Genomic DNA, 18,108 nt, shown 5'->3' with positions numbered 1-18,108 from the left:
ACCCGAACTAATAGGCCTGGACACGCCTCGTACACACACTTCCAGAATAAATATTACGGCAATAGATATATGTTGGTCATGGTTATATATTTCCTAATCAAAATATTATGCGGGTTAGAGATGTCTCAAGGTATACAATGATACCAGAGCCCCAGGATCGAATAGCTTCCCTAATGAATGCAATATGACAGGATACAAGGTGTCTTATATTGTATCACTTTGAACTATTTTGGAGTTTCCAGCACTAAATTGTGAAGTTTTAGAAGGCAATGAAAGCCACCAAGTGGCCCAGTGGGAATAAACAGTTAAATGTTTGCTATAGGAGAGAGTTACTAACAAGGCAGTCTTTGTGTTTTTTTTGTCAGTGTGTTCCTTGAGGGTAAAGTTGAAATGCTCTTGTGCATAAGCCCAGAATAATCATGTTCTGTAGAGGTCCTTTTCTCACCAGTATTTCTTAGTTATGTGCTCTCCAGTTGGGTACTTGCAGCAGTGTGGTTACCTTGATATTAACTCATTTTTGGATGCTATGTTCATGAATCTGCATTGTCATCTCAAGTCATCTGACTCCTTGACCATTTAGTTCAATGTTCTTGAATTCAAGTCCAGAAACTGTTGTGATTGGTGCATTCACAGTGATGTAAGTGATCCAAGAGCTGTCTGGTCTTTGAGTATGAGAATACTGAATTCCGGATCCCTCTGAAAAAGAAAGTATTTTGGGTGCCCCCTGTGGGATCCCTATACTGATAGTGTTGAAGAAGAACATTGCATGCACATAATGTGACAGATGGTCCTGTACTTATGGGATGTATGCTCAGCTGTGGCTTTCTAGTGGTACTCAGTGTTTGTGATGTCAGTAAGGAGTTCATGTAAGATGAAGTCTGACGTGTGAACGCTCTTCCTTCTCTTCTGGGTAGTGTGTGGCTTCTCCTGTCACGTGACCTGTGCGGACAAAGCACCAGCTGTGTGCCCAATCCCTCCAGAGCAGACCAAGGGCCCGCTTGGCATTGATCCGCAGAAGGGCATAGGAACGGCGTACGAAGGCCATGTGAGAGTAAGTATTCTGACTGTGGGAAGCTTTCTAGCAGTAGCACTGTTCTCCTATTGGCACACATTTATTTTTCGCTAATTGCTTTGAACCATGCCATTGGGCCAAATACATTTTCAATCAATAATTTTGTGCATGGAGTAGACGGTTAGTACATCTGTAGCGCCCAGCACTACTGACTCCGTATACAAATTACAAATACTCCAGCATTTATGTGCATTAATCATTATAGCTTTTGCCCTGCAGATTTCAAAAGAAATAATTTTTTGACTGTGATGCAGTTTTCTATTTTCACGGAATTGTGGCCTTTGATATAAATGTCAGAATACTGGAACATACATTCCGTGGATGTTAGTCACAGCCGTTCTAAGAAACATGCATGAAACTATTTCATTTATACTGGTAGGTTCTACTTAGATTTTTTGTAAGTCCCAGAGCTGAAAACATCTAATGTAAATATAGACATCATTTATCTTACATCTGACCAAAGTTTTCAGATACAGTTGTTACGGGTGTACCTTTCTGGTTGGCTTTTCCTTGTAAGTGATCTGTCTGCACATATGCTACGGCTAAATTGAATTATTTGTCAGTATGTAGAATTAAAGGCCTTGATGACTGAGCTTGTTCGCTCCAGGGTTTGCAACCAAAATATTTGGCCACCCTCTGTTTCTTGGTTCTGGAGTTTTGATTGTGAGTACTAGTCTAAGGAGTTCTTGAAAGCGAATATTTCTGCTTGATTTCGCTCACACTCAGTGGTGGACACTGGAATGTGTGAACTGTGAAGTGAAGCCTGTTGTTGAATACATACTTCTTTATTGAACCATGTGATGCCAAACAAATCCCTCAGTACAAACAAGTTTCGCATGAAAAGCAGGCTTCCCAAAAAAGTATTCCTAACCTGCTTTCCGGCTATTTCTTTTTTTTACATATTTCCTTGGCACAGGCAGTGCCACCCCGAACTCCTGCACAGAACTGATAGCATCCTCACCTTCGGCAAAGCCTTGTAAACGTTCTGTTCCATGCAGGCCAGGCCAATCAATTGTGATCTCAGTGCACCAGACGTTAATGCAGTTTAAGACCAATAAGTGATTTAATGCATTAAATAGGTATAGGTCAGGCCTTAGTTATGAATCCCATCACTTCCAGTGAGCGGTTGTTAATTTGAGGACCTTTTCTGGAGCACCACTTCAGAAGTGAGGGTGGAGTGTTTTCTAACCAGTTTATTGATCCCTACTTCAGATAAAAGTTAATCTGTATCCAACCTGGGGATTGTTGTATTTCAGGTGCCCAAGCCGACTGGGGTGAAGAAAGGGTGGCAGAGAGCCCTGGCCGTGGTGTGTGATTTTAAGCTCTTTTTGTATGAGATCGCGGAGGGGAAGGCGTCGCAGCCCACTGTGGTTGTCAGTCAGGTGATTGACATGAGGTAAGTGTTCCGCTGCCGCAGAGCGGACTGCATCGCAAGTCCCTCCACTCTTTGGCCATATTATGAACCAAGTGTGTACATTTCTGGACAACAGTTTGCTAGGGCTTTGGGGCTCTGAAGTGAGGATTTTAGGTTGTTTGATGGGATTAGTTGGGAAAGGGGATGAAAAAGTGGAAGGTGAAACGTCAGTTTTATAAGGGCAGGCCCTTAGAGGTGCTGCTACCATTAAATACCATGTGTATCAAATATCCATACACATAACCCGTATGTCGTAAATAATATCATTAATACAGTTGGAGCAGGGGATGTCTCATCCACTTAGAAATGTGGTAGATCAGAGGTTGGTTTGCCTTGCCTTGTGACCTCATATTAAGACAGTTCTTTAACGCTGAGCCCAGGGCCACCACCTTTGCTAGGGACATTTGCTGTCCATTTAGGGGACTGACCAAAGGTGCAGAAAATAAGAATTCCCACGTTGGCTTCCAAACTTGCATTAACACTGCATTTTAACTTTGAAGCTTGGCGTGTAGACATCAAGCTAGCTCGTGGTTTTCCCTGCCTCTCCAGAAGGGCATAATGAGCAGCTCCTGCCTTTTCCTCACACTTGAAGGAAGTTGTCCCTATTGAATCTCTGTAGGTGGGCGACAAGGAACACATGTGGGTTGAGGGACTCAGAAGGGATGAGAAATAGATAAAGTACTCATTGTGCCTGAGAACAGAAGACACAAAAAGAAGGGAGAGAGTTTGTATTTTGAGGCTGTGGTCCCTCTTAGCGTAGAGACACCGCCAACATCTTTCCAATGACCCAGAGTCATGCACTGTCATGGCTTCTCGTGTTGTTGAGAAGTAGCCAAACCCCAGCAAAACAGATTTCTGACTATTTCTTCATCCCAGGGCTCAGTGCAGAGTTGACTCTCTCATTGCATCAGCTGATAGCGCCATGAACTGTTCTTAAATTTCTCAGACTTAAGTCGCACCCTATTCTTAATTAGGCAAAGGTGTTGAAGGGAAAGCTGTTCCAGCACGATTTTACTTTTTTGTGATAAAAATGTGCTCCCAATCCAGTTTGCATCTGTTGGATAACGTGCATGTGTACTCGCTTTATCGATAGTGTTACAAAATGTGGACAATAAATAAATGTTAGAAGATTCTGTTCGAGGTTCAGGATCTGAGCATCTCTACTGACATAGAGATATGTGCTATCCATGTTGCTGATGTCACAGTGCTCACTCTTCTTCAAGAACATTTCTCATCATAATATTTTTCATTGTCAGGGATGAAGAGTTTTCCGTAAGTTCTGTCTTGGCTTCAGATGTTATCCATGCAAACCGAAAAGACATTCCTTGTATCTTTAGAGTAAGTAAACTTCACGTAATTTAATATATGTTATGCTTGAGCGAGCCCCTGGCATGCTAAAGCTTTGTGTATTGGAGTAACCTACAGAAGGAGGTTACAAACAGTGTGAGTTATACACTTCATTTGATGCTTCTGGATGATATGACGAAGAAGTCAAATCCAACTTGTCCAGTTAACAGTGAAAGGTAATTCGAATAATTTAGTATTGATTGAGGATTCTTAAACAGTAATTATTAGCCTCGCCTAACCTATTTATTTATTGAGGCTGGATAGCGCTTGGGCAGCCAAAATGTTGCTTCAAGTGCGGTGAGCAAATGTGGATGAAAGGATATCAGTTATGCAGCAAGTCTATCAATAAAAGAGTCAATAGTCATGGTATCAGAAGGAGAGCTTACCCTAGATAAGTTGAATGTGTTTTTCTGAAAATGAAGGATTTGTCTCTTATGGAAGTAAGTTGCAGAGGGGAGAGTCTTGAACGTGATATGTTCTTCCATCAAGGTGTTTATTTTTTGTCAGGTGAATGACAGAGCTGTTTTGTGATGCAAGCTGTAAGGGCCTGCTTCCTTGCTAGGGCACGGGCAGGTTTGTGTGATAGGGATAGGCCCGTCGTTGAAGAGACTCATGTATCTAATAAAGGGGTTTCAACTCAGTCTTCTCCCTAGCTGGGAGCCAAAGAAACAGCTGCAAAGAATGGGTGATGTGGTCCATGCGCCTATGACCGAGGATGAGAGAAGCAGCGAAGTTCTAGGCACTTTGAAGGCTGGCCAAGCTATTGATACGGTGGCCAACATATATATAGTTGAACTTAGTTTCGGACATACGCTGCTGGTGTGGGAGTATAGTGTCGGGAGTGGGCAATACGCAGTGTTATCAACTTACTGCACGGTCAAGCAAATGAAATTTCCCACCAGATGTTCTGCTCCCTGCTTACTTCCAGTTGTTCAAGTGAACAGTGTGTCCGCAGAGAGATTCTAGAGTAGATTTGCACCAGTACTCACAATTTGCAGTCCGACCAATGACTTGAGCCTGGTACCAGCATGCCACTGGACGTTCTTATGTTCCTGAACCCACACCTTTTTTAAAATTATGCCTCTAATCGACTTCTCTTGAGCTGTGCTTGAGGCATGTTCACTCTTTGTTTGAGTGGTTACCCACATTGGCAGACCCCTTCAGCATTGCAGCAGATGATATCATTCTGCCTGTGTTACACCAGGTTTTTATACTCTTCCCTCTCAGCCTCCCGACTGATCATATTTATTGCAGCTGGATACCCTTTCCAGATTTTACATTTCAGATTTTTTATCATTATACTCTTCTCTCTGTGTTGGAAGGGGAACAACCCACAGGCTGAAGCCCTCCCAGTGCCATACCTCTCTTACGCAGGGTAGGTAATTCATTCACAATTTATCCTCTGCAAGATCAATGCAAATACTTACAATGTTTGCCTTACTCTCTCTCATATGCGTCCTTACTAGAATCCTACTGTATCCAACTCTACTCTTCAATCACAGAGGAGTTATCCCCTCAGCAGAAGAATGCAGGGGAAACTGTAAGTGTCCTTCTAATCTCATCTTGACATGGAGCCCATCCAGTGCTCCATAAAAAGGCAGCTGGTTTTTAAGAGTAAAGAAAAGGCTTAGAAAACTCTTTAGATAGCTTGTGGACCATGATATTGTTGATGTCTGTTTTAGGTCCACACCTGCACATAAACATTTCAGTACGGCTTCTTCTCGATGCTGGAATGGGAATGTTTGAATGCCCGAACAATAGCAGTTGTTTCCACGACCGGTAGCAAAGAACCAGTCTAGCGTATTGCTTGGAATGAGTAAGTCTGTAGTTTAGCCGCTATGTTCGTGCAGCCTCCCGTTATGAGTGTAGCCCCATTTAAACCTGAGGTGGCCTACATGAAGGTGGTCCCAGTCTGTAGGGTTCCACAAGTGAAGCCCTCAGCCTCAGTTCGTCTCGCTGCGTTAGAGTCATGCAGGTGCTGCGCACAAGGGATTACTGCAGTGGTAGTCATGGCTCCCCTTTGGTTGGTGTCAGATGTGTATGTGCATTATTTTCGAGAGACAGTCCCATCAAACAATTTGTTGACCTTCTTTTATTTAGCCAAAAGCCAGAGTTTCTTGGGCCGGAGTATCAAAGGCAGGGAGTGAGAGGAGGTCATGGGTCCAGTAGTTTGAGGCATATTACTGATGTGGGCCCTGCATATGTGAGGGGTCACACAGGAACACTTCAGAGCTTACCATCCTTGCATCGTCACCACTGCCAGCTCAGGTACTTCGTGCAAGTTGAAGGACCGTTTGTGTTGGGAGTTGTGAAGAGACACACACTTGCACTGACTTCAGTCATAACCTGCCCCCGACAAGGTCCGTTCCCAATCTGGTGTTAGCCCATAGGGGACATTTGGGCCATGAAGAAAGACGCTTTATGTATATAGAAGAATGATTCCCATTGTCAAATTGCAGCTTTTTCTTAACTGTCATGTGCACATATAGCTAGTTACATGCTTTCTAGGGAAATTATGCTGCAACATCTACTGTTTTGCCATCATTACTTCAGAGAGTTCTTTGGTGAGTCCAAACACTTGAAAGTAAGTTACGGGTTGCTTGCCACAGCGCTTTCTTATTGGAAAATGTCAGTTCAATGGCATCTGTCGCTGTAGATACGCATGTTCTGCAATAGCTCGCCATCTGGTGTTGGGCCGGAGTGTTACAAGTTGTTTTTCTTCGAAGAAGTCTTTCGAGTCACGGGACCGAGTGACTCCTCCTTTTGTCTCCATTGCGCATGGGCGTCGACTCCATCTTCGATTGTTTTTTTTCCGCCATCGGGTTCGGACGTGTTCCTGTCGCTCCGAGTTTCGGAACGGAAAATTAGCTAATTTCGGAAGATTTTCGTCGGTATTGTTGCGTTCGGGATCGGCGTACTTAGATTCCACACCGCATCGAAGATCGAAGAGCTCCGGTGCCCTTCGGGGTAGTTTTTCGATCCTCCGTCGGGGCCTGGTCGGCCCGACCGCGTGCTGAAGAACGCCGATGGAACGGACCCCGTTCCGTTTCTGCCCCAAATGCCACAATAAATACCCCTACACAGACCAACACTTGGTCTGCAACCTGTGCCTGTCACCTGAGCACAGCGAAAACACCTGCGAGGCCTGTCGTGCGTTCCGGTCCCGAAAAACACTCCGAGACCGTCGAGCCAGAAGACTTCAGATGGCGTCCGCACCGACAGCCCAACGGGAGTTCGAGGAACAGGAAGAGGAAGGTACCTTCTCGATCCAAGACTCAGACTCCGAAGGATTCGACGATACACAAACCGTGAGTAAGACGTCGAAATCCACTCAGAGGAACATTTACAAGGCCCAGGGGACGCCACTGCCACCAGGCCATGGCTCGACCCATAAATTCGGTGACCGACCGTCGGCACCGAAAAAGGCCCAAACAGTGCCGAGATCGTCCGACTCCGGTCGAGACACCGGCACGCAGCCTTCTCGGGACCGAGAAAGTGCTGGAGACAAGCCTCGACACCGAGATGCCGGTGTGGACACGGCTCGACGCCGAGACAGCGGCACCGAAACAGATCGACGCCGAGAGGTTTCGGCCCCGAAAAGGAAAAAAGTCACCTCGGAGCCGAAAAAACACGCAGACAAAGTTTCGATGCTGAAACAAACTGCAAGCGACCCAGCTTCAGGCTCTTATACAGAAGAGCACTCGCTAACCTCCCAAATGCAGAAGCATAGGTTTGAGGAAGAGCTACAAGCAACTGATGTGGACCATACGCAAAAGCGTATCTTCATTCAGCAGGGGACAGGAAAAATAAGCACCCTTCCCCCCATTAGGAGAAAGAGAAGGTTGGAGTTCCAGACGGAACAAACACCACAACCAAAAGTGGTGAAAAGAGTTACACCACCACCCTCTCCTCCGCCCGTGATTAACGTTTCACCAGCACAAACTCCATCACACTCCCCAGCTCACACCACCATGAGCCAGGGTGACCAAGATCAGGACGCATGGGACCTATACGACGCCCCAGTGTCAGATAACAGTCCGGAGGCATACCCTACAAAGCCATCTCCACCAGAAGACAGCACCGCGTACTCTCAAGTGGTGGCTAGAGCAGCACAATTTCACCACGTAAGCCTCCACTCAGAACAGGTCGAGGATGATTTCTTATTCAACACACTCTCCTCCACCCACAGCTCATACCAAAGCCTGCCTATGCTCCCTGGTATGCTCCGGCACGCAAAAGACATCTTTAAGGAGCCGGTCAAAAGTAGGGCAATCACACCAAGGGTGGAAAAAAAGTATAAGCCGCCTCCTACGGACCCGGTTTTCATCACTACACAGCTGCCACCAGACTCTGTCGTTGTAGGAGCAGCTAGGAAAAGGGCCAACTCTCACACATCTGGAGATGCACCACCCCCAGATAAAGAAAGCCGCAAGTTCGATGCAGCTGGTAAAAGAGTCGCAGCACAAGCTGCAAACCAGTGGCGCATCGCGAACTCCCAGGCACTACTTGCGCGCTATGACAGAGCCCACTGGGACGAGATGCAACATCTCATTGAACATCTGCCCAAGGACTTACAAAATAGGGCAAAACAAGTGGTTGAGGAGGGACAGACCATCTCCAACAACCAGATACGCTCCTCCATGGACGCTGCAGATACAGCTGCACGGACAATTAATACATCTGTAACTATCAGAAGGCATGCATGGCTCCGAACGTCTGGATTTAAACCAGAGATTCAACAAGCAGTTCTCAATATGCCTTTTAATGAAAAAGAACTGTTCGGTCCAGAAGTGGACACAGCGATTAAGAAACTCAAAAAAGATACGGACACTGCCAAAGCCATGGGCGCACTCTACTCCCCGCAGAGCAGAGGGAATTACAGCACATTCCGTAAAACGCCCTTTCGAGGGGGGTTTCGGGGTCAAAGCACACAAGCCAGCACCTCACAAGCCACACCGTCCAGTTACCAGGGACAGTATAGAGGAGGTTTTCGGGGACAATATAGAGGAGGGCAATTCCCTAGAAATAGAGGAAGATTTCAAAGCCCCAAAACCCCTACTACTAAACAGTGACTCACATGTCACTCACCCCCTCCACACAACACCAGTGGGGGGAAGAATAGGTCATTATTACAAGGCATGGGAGAAAATCACTACAGACACTTGGGTTCTAGCAATTATCCAACATGGTTATTGCATAGAATTTCTACAATTCCCTCCAAACATACCACCAAAAGCACAAAATTTAACAACACACCATTCCAATCTCCTGGAGATAGAAGTGCAGGCACTATTGCAAAAGAATGCAATTGAATTAGTGCCAAACACACAAATAAACACAGGAGTTTACTCACTGTACTTTCTGATACCAAAGAAGGACAAAACACTGAGACCAATCCTAGACCTCAGAGTAGTGAACACTTTCATCAAATCAGACCACTTCCACATGGTCACACTACAAGAAGTATTGCCATTGCTAAAACTACACGACTACATGGCAACTTTAGACCTCAAGGATGCTTATTTCCATATACCAATACACCCATCGCACAGGAAATACCTAAGGTTTGTATTCAAAGGAATACATTACCAATTCAAGGTACTGCCTTTCGGATTAACAACCGCACCAAGAGTCTTTACCAAATGTCTAGCGGTAGTCGCTGCACACATAAGAAGGCAGCAAATACATGTGTTCCCATATTTGGACGACTGGCTAATCAAGGCCCATTCGTTCATACAGTGCTCAAATCACACAAATCAGATCATACAAACCCTCTTCAAACTCGGGTTCACCGTCAACTTTACAAAATCCAACATTCTGCCGCGCAAGGTACAACAATACCTAGGAGCCATAATAGACACATCAAAGGGAGTAGCCACTCCAAGTCCACAAAGAATTCTAAATTTCAACACCATCATACAACGCATGTATCCAACACAAAAGATACAGGCAAATATGGTATTACAACTCCTAGGCATGATGTCTTCATGCATAGCCATTGTCCCAAACGCAAGACTGCACATGAGGCCCTTACAACAATGCCTAGCATCACAGTGGTCTCAAGCACAGGGTCACCTTCTAGATCTGGTGTTAATAGACCGCCAAACTTACCTCTCGCTTCTGTGGTGGAACAACATAAATTTAAACAAGGGGCGGCCTTTCCAAGACCCAGTGCCACAATACGTAATAACAACAGATGCTTCCATGACAGGGTGGGGAGCACACCTCGATCAACACAGCATACAAGGACAATGGAACGTACATCAAACAAAACTGCATATCAATCACCTAGAACTTCTAGCAGTTTTTCAAGCACTAAAAGCCTTCCAACCAATAATAGTTCACAAATACATTCTCGTCAAAACAGACAACATGACAACAATGTATTATCTAAACAAGCAGGGGGGGACGCACTCCACGCAGTTAAGCCTGCTAGCACAAAAAATTTGGCATTGGGCAATTCACAACCAAATTCGCCTAATAGCACAGTTTATACCAGGGATCCAAAATCAAGTCGCAGACAATCTCTCTCGAGATCATCAACAAGTCCACGAATGGGAAATTCACCCCCAAATTCTGAACACTTATTTCAAACTCTGGGGAACACCTCAGATAGACTTGTTTGCGACAAGGGAGAACGCAAAATGCCAAAACTTCGCATCCAGATACCCACACAAACAATCCCAAGGCAATGCCCTATGGATGAACTGGTCAGGGATATTTGCTTACGCTTTTCCTCCTCTCCCTCTCCTTCCTTACCTGGTAAACAAACTCAGTCAAAGCAAACTCAAACTCATATTGATAGCACCAACTTGGGCAAGGCAACCCTTGTACACAACGCTGCTAGACCTATCAGTGGTACCCTGCATCAAATTGCCCAACAGGCCAGATCTGTTGACACAGCACAACCAAAAGATCAGACACCCAGATCCAGCATCGCTGAATCTAGCAATCTGGCTCCTGAAATCCTAGAATTCGGGCACTTACAACTTACCCAAGAATGTATGGAAGTCATAAAACAAGCCAGAAGGCCATCCACCAGGCACTGTTATGCAAGTAAATGGAAGAGGTTTGTTTGCTACTGCCATATTAATCAAATACAACCATTACACACAACTCCAGAACATGTAGTGGGTTACTTGCTTCACTTACAAAAATCTAACCTAGCTTTCTCTTCCATTAAAATACACCTTGCAGCAATATCTGCATACCTGCAGACTACCTATTCAACTTCCCTATATAAGATACCAGTCATTAAAGCATTCATGGAGGGCCTTAGGAGAATTATACCACCAAGAACACTACCTGTTCCTTCATGGAACCTAAATGTTGTCCTAACTAGACTTATGGGTCCACCTTTTGAACCCATGCACTCCTGCGACATACAGTTTCTAACCTGGAAGGTGGCATTTCTCATCGCCATTACTTCCCTAAGAAGAGTAAGCGAGATTCAGGCGTTTACAATACAGGAACCTTTTATACAACTACACAAAAATAAAGTCGTCCTAAGGACCAATCCTAAATTTTTGCCAAAGGTTATTTCACCGTTCCATCTAAATCAAACAGTGGAACTTCCAGTGTTCTTTCCACAGCCAGATACCGTAGCTGAAAGGGCACTACATACATTAGATGTCAAAAGAGCATTGATGTATTACATTGACAGAACAAAAAACATCAGAAAGACTAAACAACTCTTTATTGCATTTCAAAAACCTCATGCAGGAAACCCAATTTCAAAACAAGGTATAGCCAGATGGATAGTTAAATGCATCCAAATCTGCTACCTTAAAGCTAAACGACAGCTGCCCATTACACCAAGGGCACACTCAACCAGAAAGAAAGGTGCTACCATGGCCTTTCTAGGAAACATCCCAATGCAAGAAATATGTAAGGCAGCCACATGGTCTACGCCTCACACATTCACCAAGCACTACTGTGTAGACGTGTTATCCGCACAACAAGCCACAGTAGGTCAAGCTGTATTAAGAACATTATTTCAGACTACTTCCACTCCTACAGGCTGATCCACCGCTTTTGGGGAAATAACTGCTTACTAGTCTATGCAGAACATGCGTATCTACAGCGACAGATGCCATCGAACTGAAAATGTCACTTACCCAGTGTACATCTGTTCGTGGCATCAGTCGCAGTAGATTCGCATGTGCCCACCCGCCTCCCCGGGAGCCTGTAGCAGTTTGGAAGTTACCTTCAATTATTTATATATGTGTCATCTCAACCTTAAATAGGTGCATACTTAGTCACTCCATTGCATGGGCACTATTACTACAATTCAACTCCTACCTCACCCTCTGCGGGGAAAAACAATCGAAGATGGAGTCGACGCCCATGCGCAATGGAGACAAAAGGAGGAGTCACTCGGTCCCGTGACTCGAAAGACTTCTTCGAAGAAAAACAACTTGTAACACTCCGGCCCAACACCAGATGGCGAGCTATTGCAGAACATGCGAATCTACTGCGACTGATGCCACGAACAGATGTACACTGGGTAAGTGACATTTTCATTACTGCTCTTTCAGCACCTTTGGATTTTTGGCCAGCTTGAGAATTATGCTGCAATACTGACCATGTGCTTCTGTGTTTTTGCTCCGTCTTCAATCCAGAATGAGGCTGATATAACACCTCACCACTGTCAAAGTTGACCAGCTGTGGCTAACCCTGTTCCCCATTCCCATCTCTGTGATATTTGACCCACCACCTCCTTCACTACCAGATCTAGGATTTTTTTTTTTTAATTTTTATTGAAAGATCAAACCACCTGTCCCAGTTTTAAGTATTACTTTTTCTTCGAGACAATTCGTGAAGATTGATTGAATTGGGGAATACAAAGTGCAGTGTTATATTTCTTTGCTTATTTTTGTGTTTACAACTTTGTTCCTTTGGCTACGAAGAAAGAGACCTGGTAGATCCGAGTTAGCAGGAGATGGATTGCTCGATAGGGCTTCTCCATTTCCAGAACAGACATACATGCTTGTGTAAGTGTGAATGTGGCTTTTCTCTTGCACCACAGGTCACCGCTTCGCAGCTCTCGGCGTGCAGTAACAAGTGCTCCATCCTGATCCTGGCGGACAGCGAGAGTGAGAAGAGCAAGTGGGTGGGCGTGCTGAACGAACTGCACCGGATCCTGAAGAAGAACAAACTGAAGGACCGATCGGTGTACATTCCCAAGGAGGCGTATGACAGTACCTTGCCGCTCATCAAAACTACGCAGTCTGCTACCATCCTAGGTAAGAGAACCATAGAGCCACTGATGGGCAGGCTAGGACTGATGTCACCACAGTTAGTGGCCTAGGCTTCTAAGACACCCACATAAAATATACATTTACCTTCAATTATTCTAAATGGATCTCAGCCCGGCATGGGATCGATCTTCAAGGACCTATGACCGACACCCTGGCCTCGAATAAAATATCACCAACATGACATCTTCGTCTACATATAATTCGCCAGTCATGGTGAAGGCTAAAAGTAGCGGTTAATGAGACTGCAAATGTTTTTATTGTTTGCCACTTTGGCGATTATGAATGACGTACCAAAGCCTTACACGTTTTATAGCAGGGTGACTAGCCCATAGGGCTGCTTGGGGCATTAAAAAAGAGACTATGCACTGAGAAAAATTATCTGTTTTTTTCAAATGACACAGATCTTTTTAAGCACTTTATAGACACAGCTCGGTGTACAGTGGGCAGGGGTTTGGCTTGGTATTACCAAAGATAATGGACTAGTAAAGACCGTTGTGTTTGGGGCCCGAGGTTCGGTTTTGTATTGTTCAGGGTCATTGCTAGTAAGATGGTGGGTTCTGTGCACAGCATTTGAGAATCATTTGCTTGTTGCAGGGGGTCTATGTGGATTGTCTGTATTGGTTAGAGTAGACTGTCAAGTTGCTCACACATGACCTAACTATTTTAGGGGCATCCACTTTACAAACTAGGCAAAACACATTAGACCCGACTTTGCACGCACACCCACCACAAGTGATTGCCAGCAGCACCACACACTGACTAGCTATGACACCCATGGCACAGGCAGCTGACTGCTGAGAGACGTGGGACAGGCTCCACAGCCACAGTGACTGACGTCCCCCTCCCTCCCCCTCCCCCCCCGCATGTGATGTAACCTCCAAGGGGCCTTGGAAATTAAACAAGAGTCTTGGCCATCACATCACACAAGGGACACAGCACAGTTACAGGGGTGGAACAGAGCACAGTACTCCAAACAGTTTGTCATAAGGTGCATCAGATTCTGCGGGGCAAGGGAAGGTAAACTTGTGGAAAGTTCCATTCCAACCAGTCCACAGCACGGCGGTGCTGTGCCACTGGCAGATGTGTAGTAAACAGATGCTGATAACAAACGTGTAAAGGTCAGCTAGTAGTATGACGTCATCTTCAGTTGAGATGAGGTTGAGCATGGATTGGAGCAGTTATACTCAGTACGGTCTGGGGGCCGCATGTGGCCCTCCTGACCTTCACATGTGGCTCCCTCCTCAATAGCAACACTGGGCTACTGTTGACTCGACTCAGCACTAACATCAAGGAGATGTTAAGCAAAAAAGGCAAGCATTGATTTAAAGGGTAATTGAAGTTAAAGGAAGGAAGTAGTCTGGGTGTCCTGCACTGCTTAACTTAGGAACACTTTCATTTTTAAAGGGATCTTGCAGCAAAAGTGTAAGAATATGATTGTCTACAAATTTCGAAAAGTATTTTTGTTTAGCATGCAGAACCGTTTTTACCCTAGTACATCGCATTATATCAGTGCATTGGGAATTTTGATAGTGATAGTTTTCAAACATGAGTTTAGAAACATTCACCCCCTCCCCACCTAGAGAACAGTGCCAATAGTAAACTGAGAGGCAGGTCAGTTGTTATCTGCACTCTGGGTGACCTGGGTTGCTTTTATACATGAACAACATTATAGTTTATTAAATCAAACACAGGAAAAGGTTTTGTATAGTGCAAATCCTGAAGTCACGTATTTCAAGGTCCTCATTATATTTCATTATCCTCCTATATGTGATAATGAAAAAAGGAGGCAAAGTGAAATAAAACAATTGCCTAGGATCAAACAATTTGGTTACTTGGGGAAGTTGGGATTAATCCCAGGTTTTCTATTTTTAAATTGTGCAATTCAGCTACTTGATGTATATGCTTCATTTCCCCTACACTTACTTTGTCACCAGTCGTGCCCCCGCCAACCCTCAACCACCAGACTGGCTGGCGCCAATGCGGTCCTCAGTCACACTGCACAAACTTTTTGACCCCTGGGAGAATGTTTGTGAGCGCTCGTGGATTAGAGCGAGAGAGAGAGAAAGAAAGACAGACAGACAAACTGGCACCCCTGAATGGTTCTAATAAATGAGGGAAGTTCAGGTGATCAAAAACGATTGGTCAGAGTGACTGGCAGTCAACTTTGTATTTTTGAGCGTGGGTGATTTGTACTTTTGAGCGCAGTGAGTGTAGGAGGCAGATCCCTCATTGATGAGGGGACCGTTGTCCCCTCTCTCGTTAAGTGGATAGTGCTACATAACCTCAAAGTCAGGGGCGTTGCTTCGGGGGGTGTATAAATAAATGTATTCTCTAGTAAATATTTGTGTACAGGTGCTTTAATGTGGGTATTGTGAGGCGTTTGTCGGATTTCACTTGAGATTTTTACATACACACAGACAAAAATGCACATACACTCCTGTCTCTGTTTTAAAGATCTTAAAAATGGTTTATTTAACAAAATTGTTGAGTTTTAAGTATCTCTAACAATCCGAACTCCTCCGTCTTTCCACTGCTCACCAAACCCACCTCATGCCCTGCTTCTGATATCATGTAGTTTAACCAGCATACCTGTTGGAAAATCTGGAACTCGACCCCCCCAATCTTACTTCCCAAGCTATGCCCCTGCTTGAGGTGGGCACACAAGCCGACACCATTAGTTCACCCTTCAGTACGTGCAATAGGTCTACAGCAAATTGTGTTATTTTGCATCGAGAGGTATGACGCATGTTCCTACACCATTAGAAAGAAGTGATTTAACCATTGGCTACACCAAGTGCGGTTGCTTACTTAGGGCTTTGGGGCTGCATCCCCCCCTATTTCTTGCATCATAAACATACCAATTCTCTGAACACTATTATAATATTATGATAGTAATAAGAAAATGAGTCAACCCTTACGGGCTGTCACTTTCTTACCATCGCTTTAGTGAGCGTCAGGCAGCCAGGCAATTTTCCACTGCCACATGCGCACTGCGCATGTGCCTTCAATCAAAACTTTGTTGGCTAAGCCGTGGGCTTACCTTTATTCAGCCCTGGCCTGCCATTGTTCGAGGACTCCTTACACCCCCTCTAGATGACGCAGAGCAAGGTTCACTTTTTAGGGCGTGCCAGTAAGCATGTGACCAGGTATCATCAGCTCTCATGACTCTGAGGTTAGGACACATGTAGTAAGCAGACACCCTGGCATGCTTCGCTGTGCATGTACTGTGAGCCTATTTAAACCAGCATCTGCTTTCCCTTTCCCTTCTCTCGGATGGTGGGATAAGCAGAGAAAACATGACCAAGATATTGGAGAACTGGTCCTGCAGAGGCCGACTGCCTGTGCTTCGTCCCCCCAACCCATCAAATACAAGTCGCGCTCCCAGTGCCCTCCATTACTTCCTGTATTCAGTCTGCCTCAAATACTTGCAGCTTTCGTTGAGAACAGGTACTTGTTAATAGTGTGCATTTTTTATTGCACAAACACACTGTGGCTGTGGGACCTTTACTTCCCTGCAGTCTGCTTAAAGTCTTATGCAAAGTAATGGTGTAACCAACCAATTATGGAAGCAATGCCTTCCTGTTATTGGAGCTGCCCTGGCTTCCCTTTGCTAGACACTGCCTGATTGCCGATAGGCCAGTCCGAGGCATGCGTGTGCTTAGCTGCTTGTGTGTGTTTGTGTCTGTATACACAGGCATGCGTATGTTTGTGCACTGGTCCGTACTTGTGCGTTTACAGGGAGTGCAGAATTATTAGGCAAATGAGTATTTTGACCACATCATCCTCTTTATGCATGTTGTCTTACTCCAAGCTGTATAGGCTCGAAAGCCTACTACCAATTAAGCATATTAGGTGATGTGCATCTCTGTAATGAGAAGGGGTGTGGTCTAATGACATCAACACCCTATATCAGGTGTGCATAATTATTAGGCAACTTCCTTTCCTTTGGCAAAATGGGTCAAAAGAAGGACTTGACAGGCTCAGAAAAGTCCAAAATAGTGAGATATCTTGCAGAGGGATGCAGCACTCTTAAAATTGCAAAGCTTCTGAAGCGTGATCATCGAACAATCAAGCGTTTCATTCAAAATAGTCAACAGGGTCGCAAGAAGCGTGTGGAAAAACCAAGGCGCAAAATAACTGCCCATGAACTGAGAAAAGTCAAGCGTGCAGCTGCCACGATGCCACTTGCCACCAGTTTGGCCATATTTCAGAGCTGCAACATCACTGAAGTGCCCAAAAGCACAAGGTGTGCAATACTCAGAGACATGGCCAAGGTAAGAAAGGCTGAAAGACGACCACCACTGAACAAGACACACAAGCTGAAACGTCAAGACTGGGCCAAGAAATATCTCAAGACTGATTTTTCTAAGGTTTTATGGACTGATGAAATGAGAGTGAGTCTTGATGGCCAGATGGATGGGCCCGTGGCTGGATTGGTAAAGGGCAGAGAGCTCCAGTCCGACTCAGACGCCAGCAAGGTGGAGGTGGAGTACTGGTTTGGGCTGGTATCATCAAAGATGAGCTTGTGGGGCCTTTTCGGGTTGAGGATGGAGTCAAGCTCAACTCCCAGTCCTACTGCCAGTTCCTGGAAGACACCTTCTTCAAGCAGTGGTACAGGAAGAAGTCTGCATCCTTCAAGAAAAACATGATTTTCATGCAGGACAATGCTCCATCACACGCGTCCAAGTACTCCACAGCGTGGCTGGCAAGAAAAGGTATAAAAGAAGGAAATCTAATGACATGGCCTCCTTGTTCACCTGATCTGAACCCCATTGAGAACCTGTGGTCCATCATCAAATGTGAGATTTACAAGGAGGGAAAACAGTACACCTCTCTGAACAGTGTCTGGGAGGCTGTGGTTGCTGCTGCACGCAATGTTGATGGTGAACAGATCAAAACACTGACAGAATCCATGGATGGCAGGCTTTTGAGTGTCCTTGCAAAGAAAGGTGGCTATATTGGTCACTGATTTGTTTTTGTTTTGTTTTTGAATGTCAGAAATGTATATTTGTGAA

At 45.0% G+C, this 18,108-nt stretch overlaps 1 protein-coding gene across 2 annotated transcripts in view; it reads left to right on the top strand.

Annotated features, from left to right (window-relative positions):
• CDC42BPA (CDC42 binding protein kinase alpha) overlaps positions 1–18,108 on the top strand; it is a 608,613-nt gene that overhangs the window by 528,909 nt on the left and 61,596 nt on the right. For both annotated transcript variants that reach the window (XM_069233802.1, XM_069233803.1), the window contains 4 exons: positions 915–1,051; positions 2,329–2,468; positions 3,743–3,824; positions 12,862–13,078. In XM_069233802.1, coding sequence (XP_069089903.1) covers positions 915–1,051; positions 2,329–2,468; positions 3,743–3,824; positions 12,862–13,078 — 576 coding nt within the window. The remainder of the gene's footprint in view (positions 1–914; positions 1,052–2,328; positions 2,469–3,742; positions 3,825–12,861; positions 13,079–18,108) is intronic.

This window comes from Pleurodeles waltl, chromosome 5 (genome assembly GCF_031143425.1).
Source record: "Pleurodeles waltl isolate 20211129_DDA chromosome 5, aPleWal1.hap1.20221129, whole genome shotgun sequence".
Classification (NCBI taxonomy): Eukaryota; Metazoa; Chordata; class Amphibia; order Caudata; family Salamandridae; genus Pleurodeles; species Pleurodeles waltl.
Note: the sequence above shows the minus strand (reverse complement) of the source record. Positions and strands in the feature narration are given on the sequence as shown.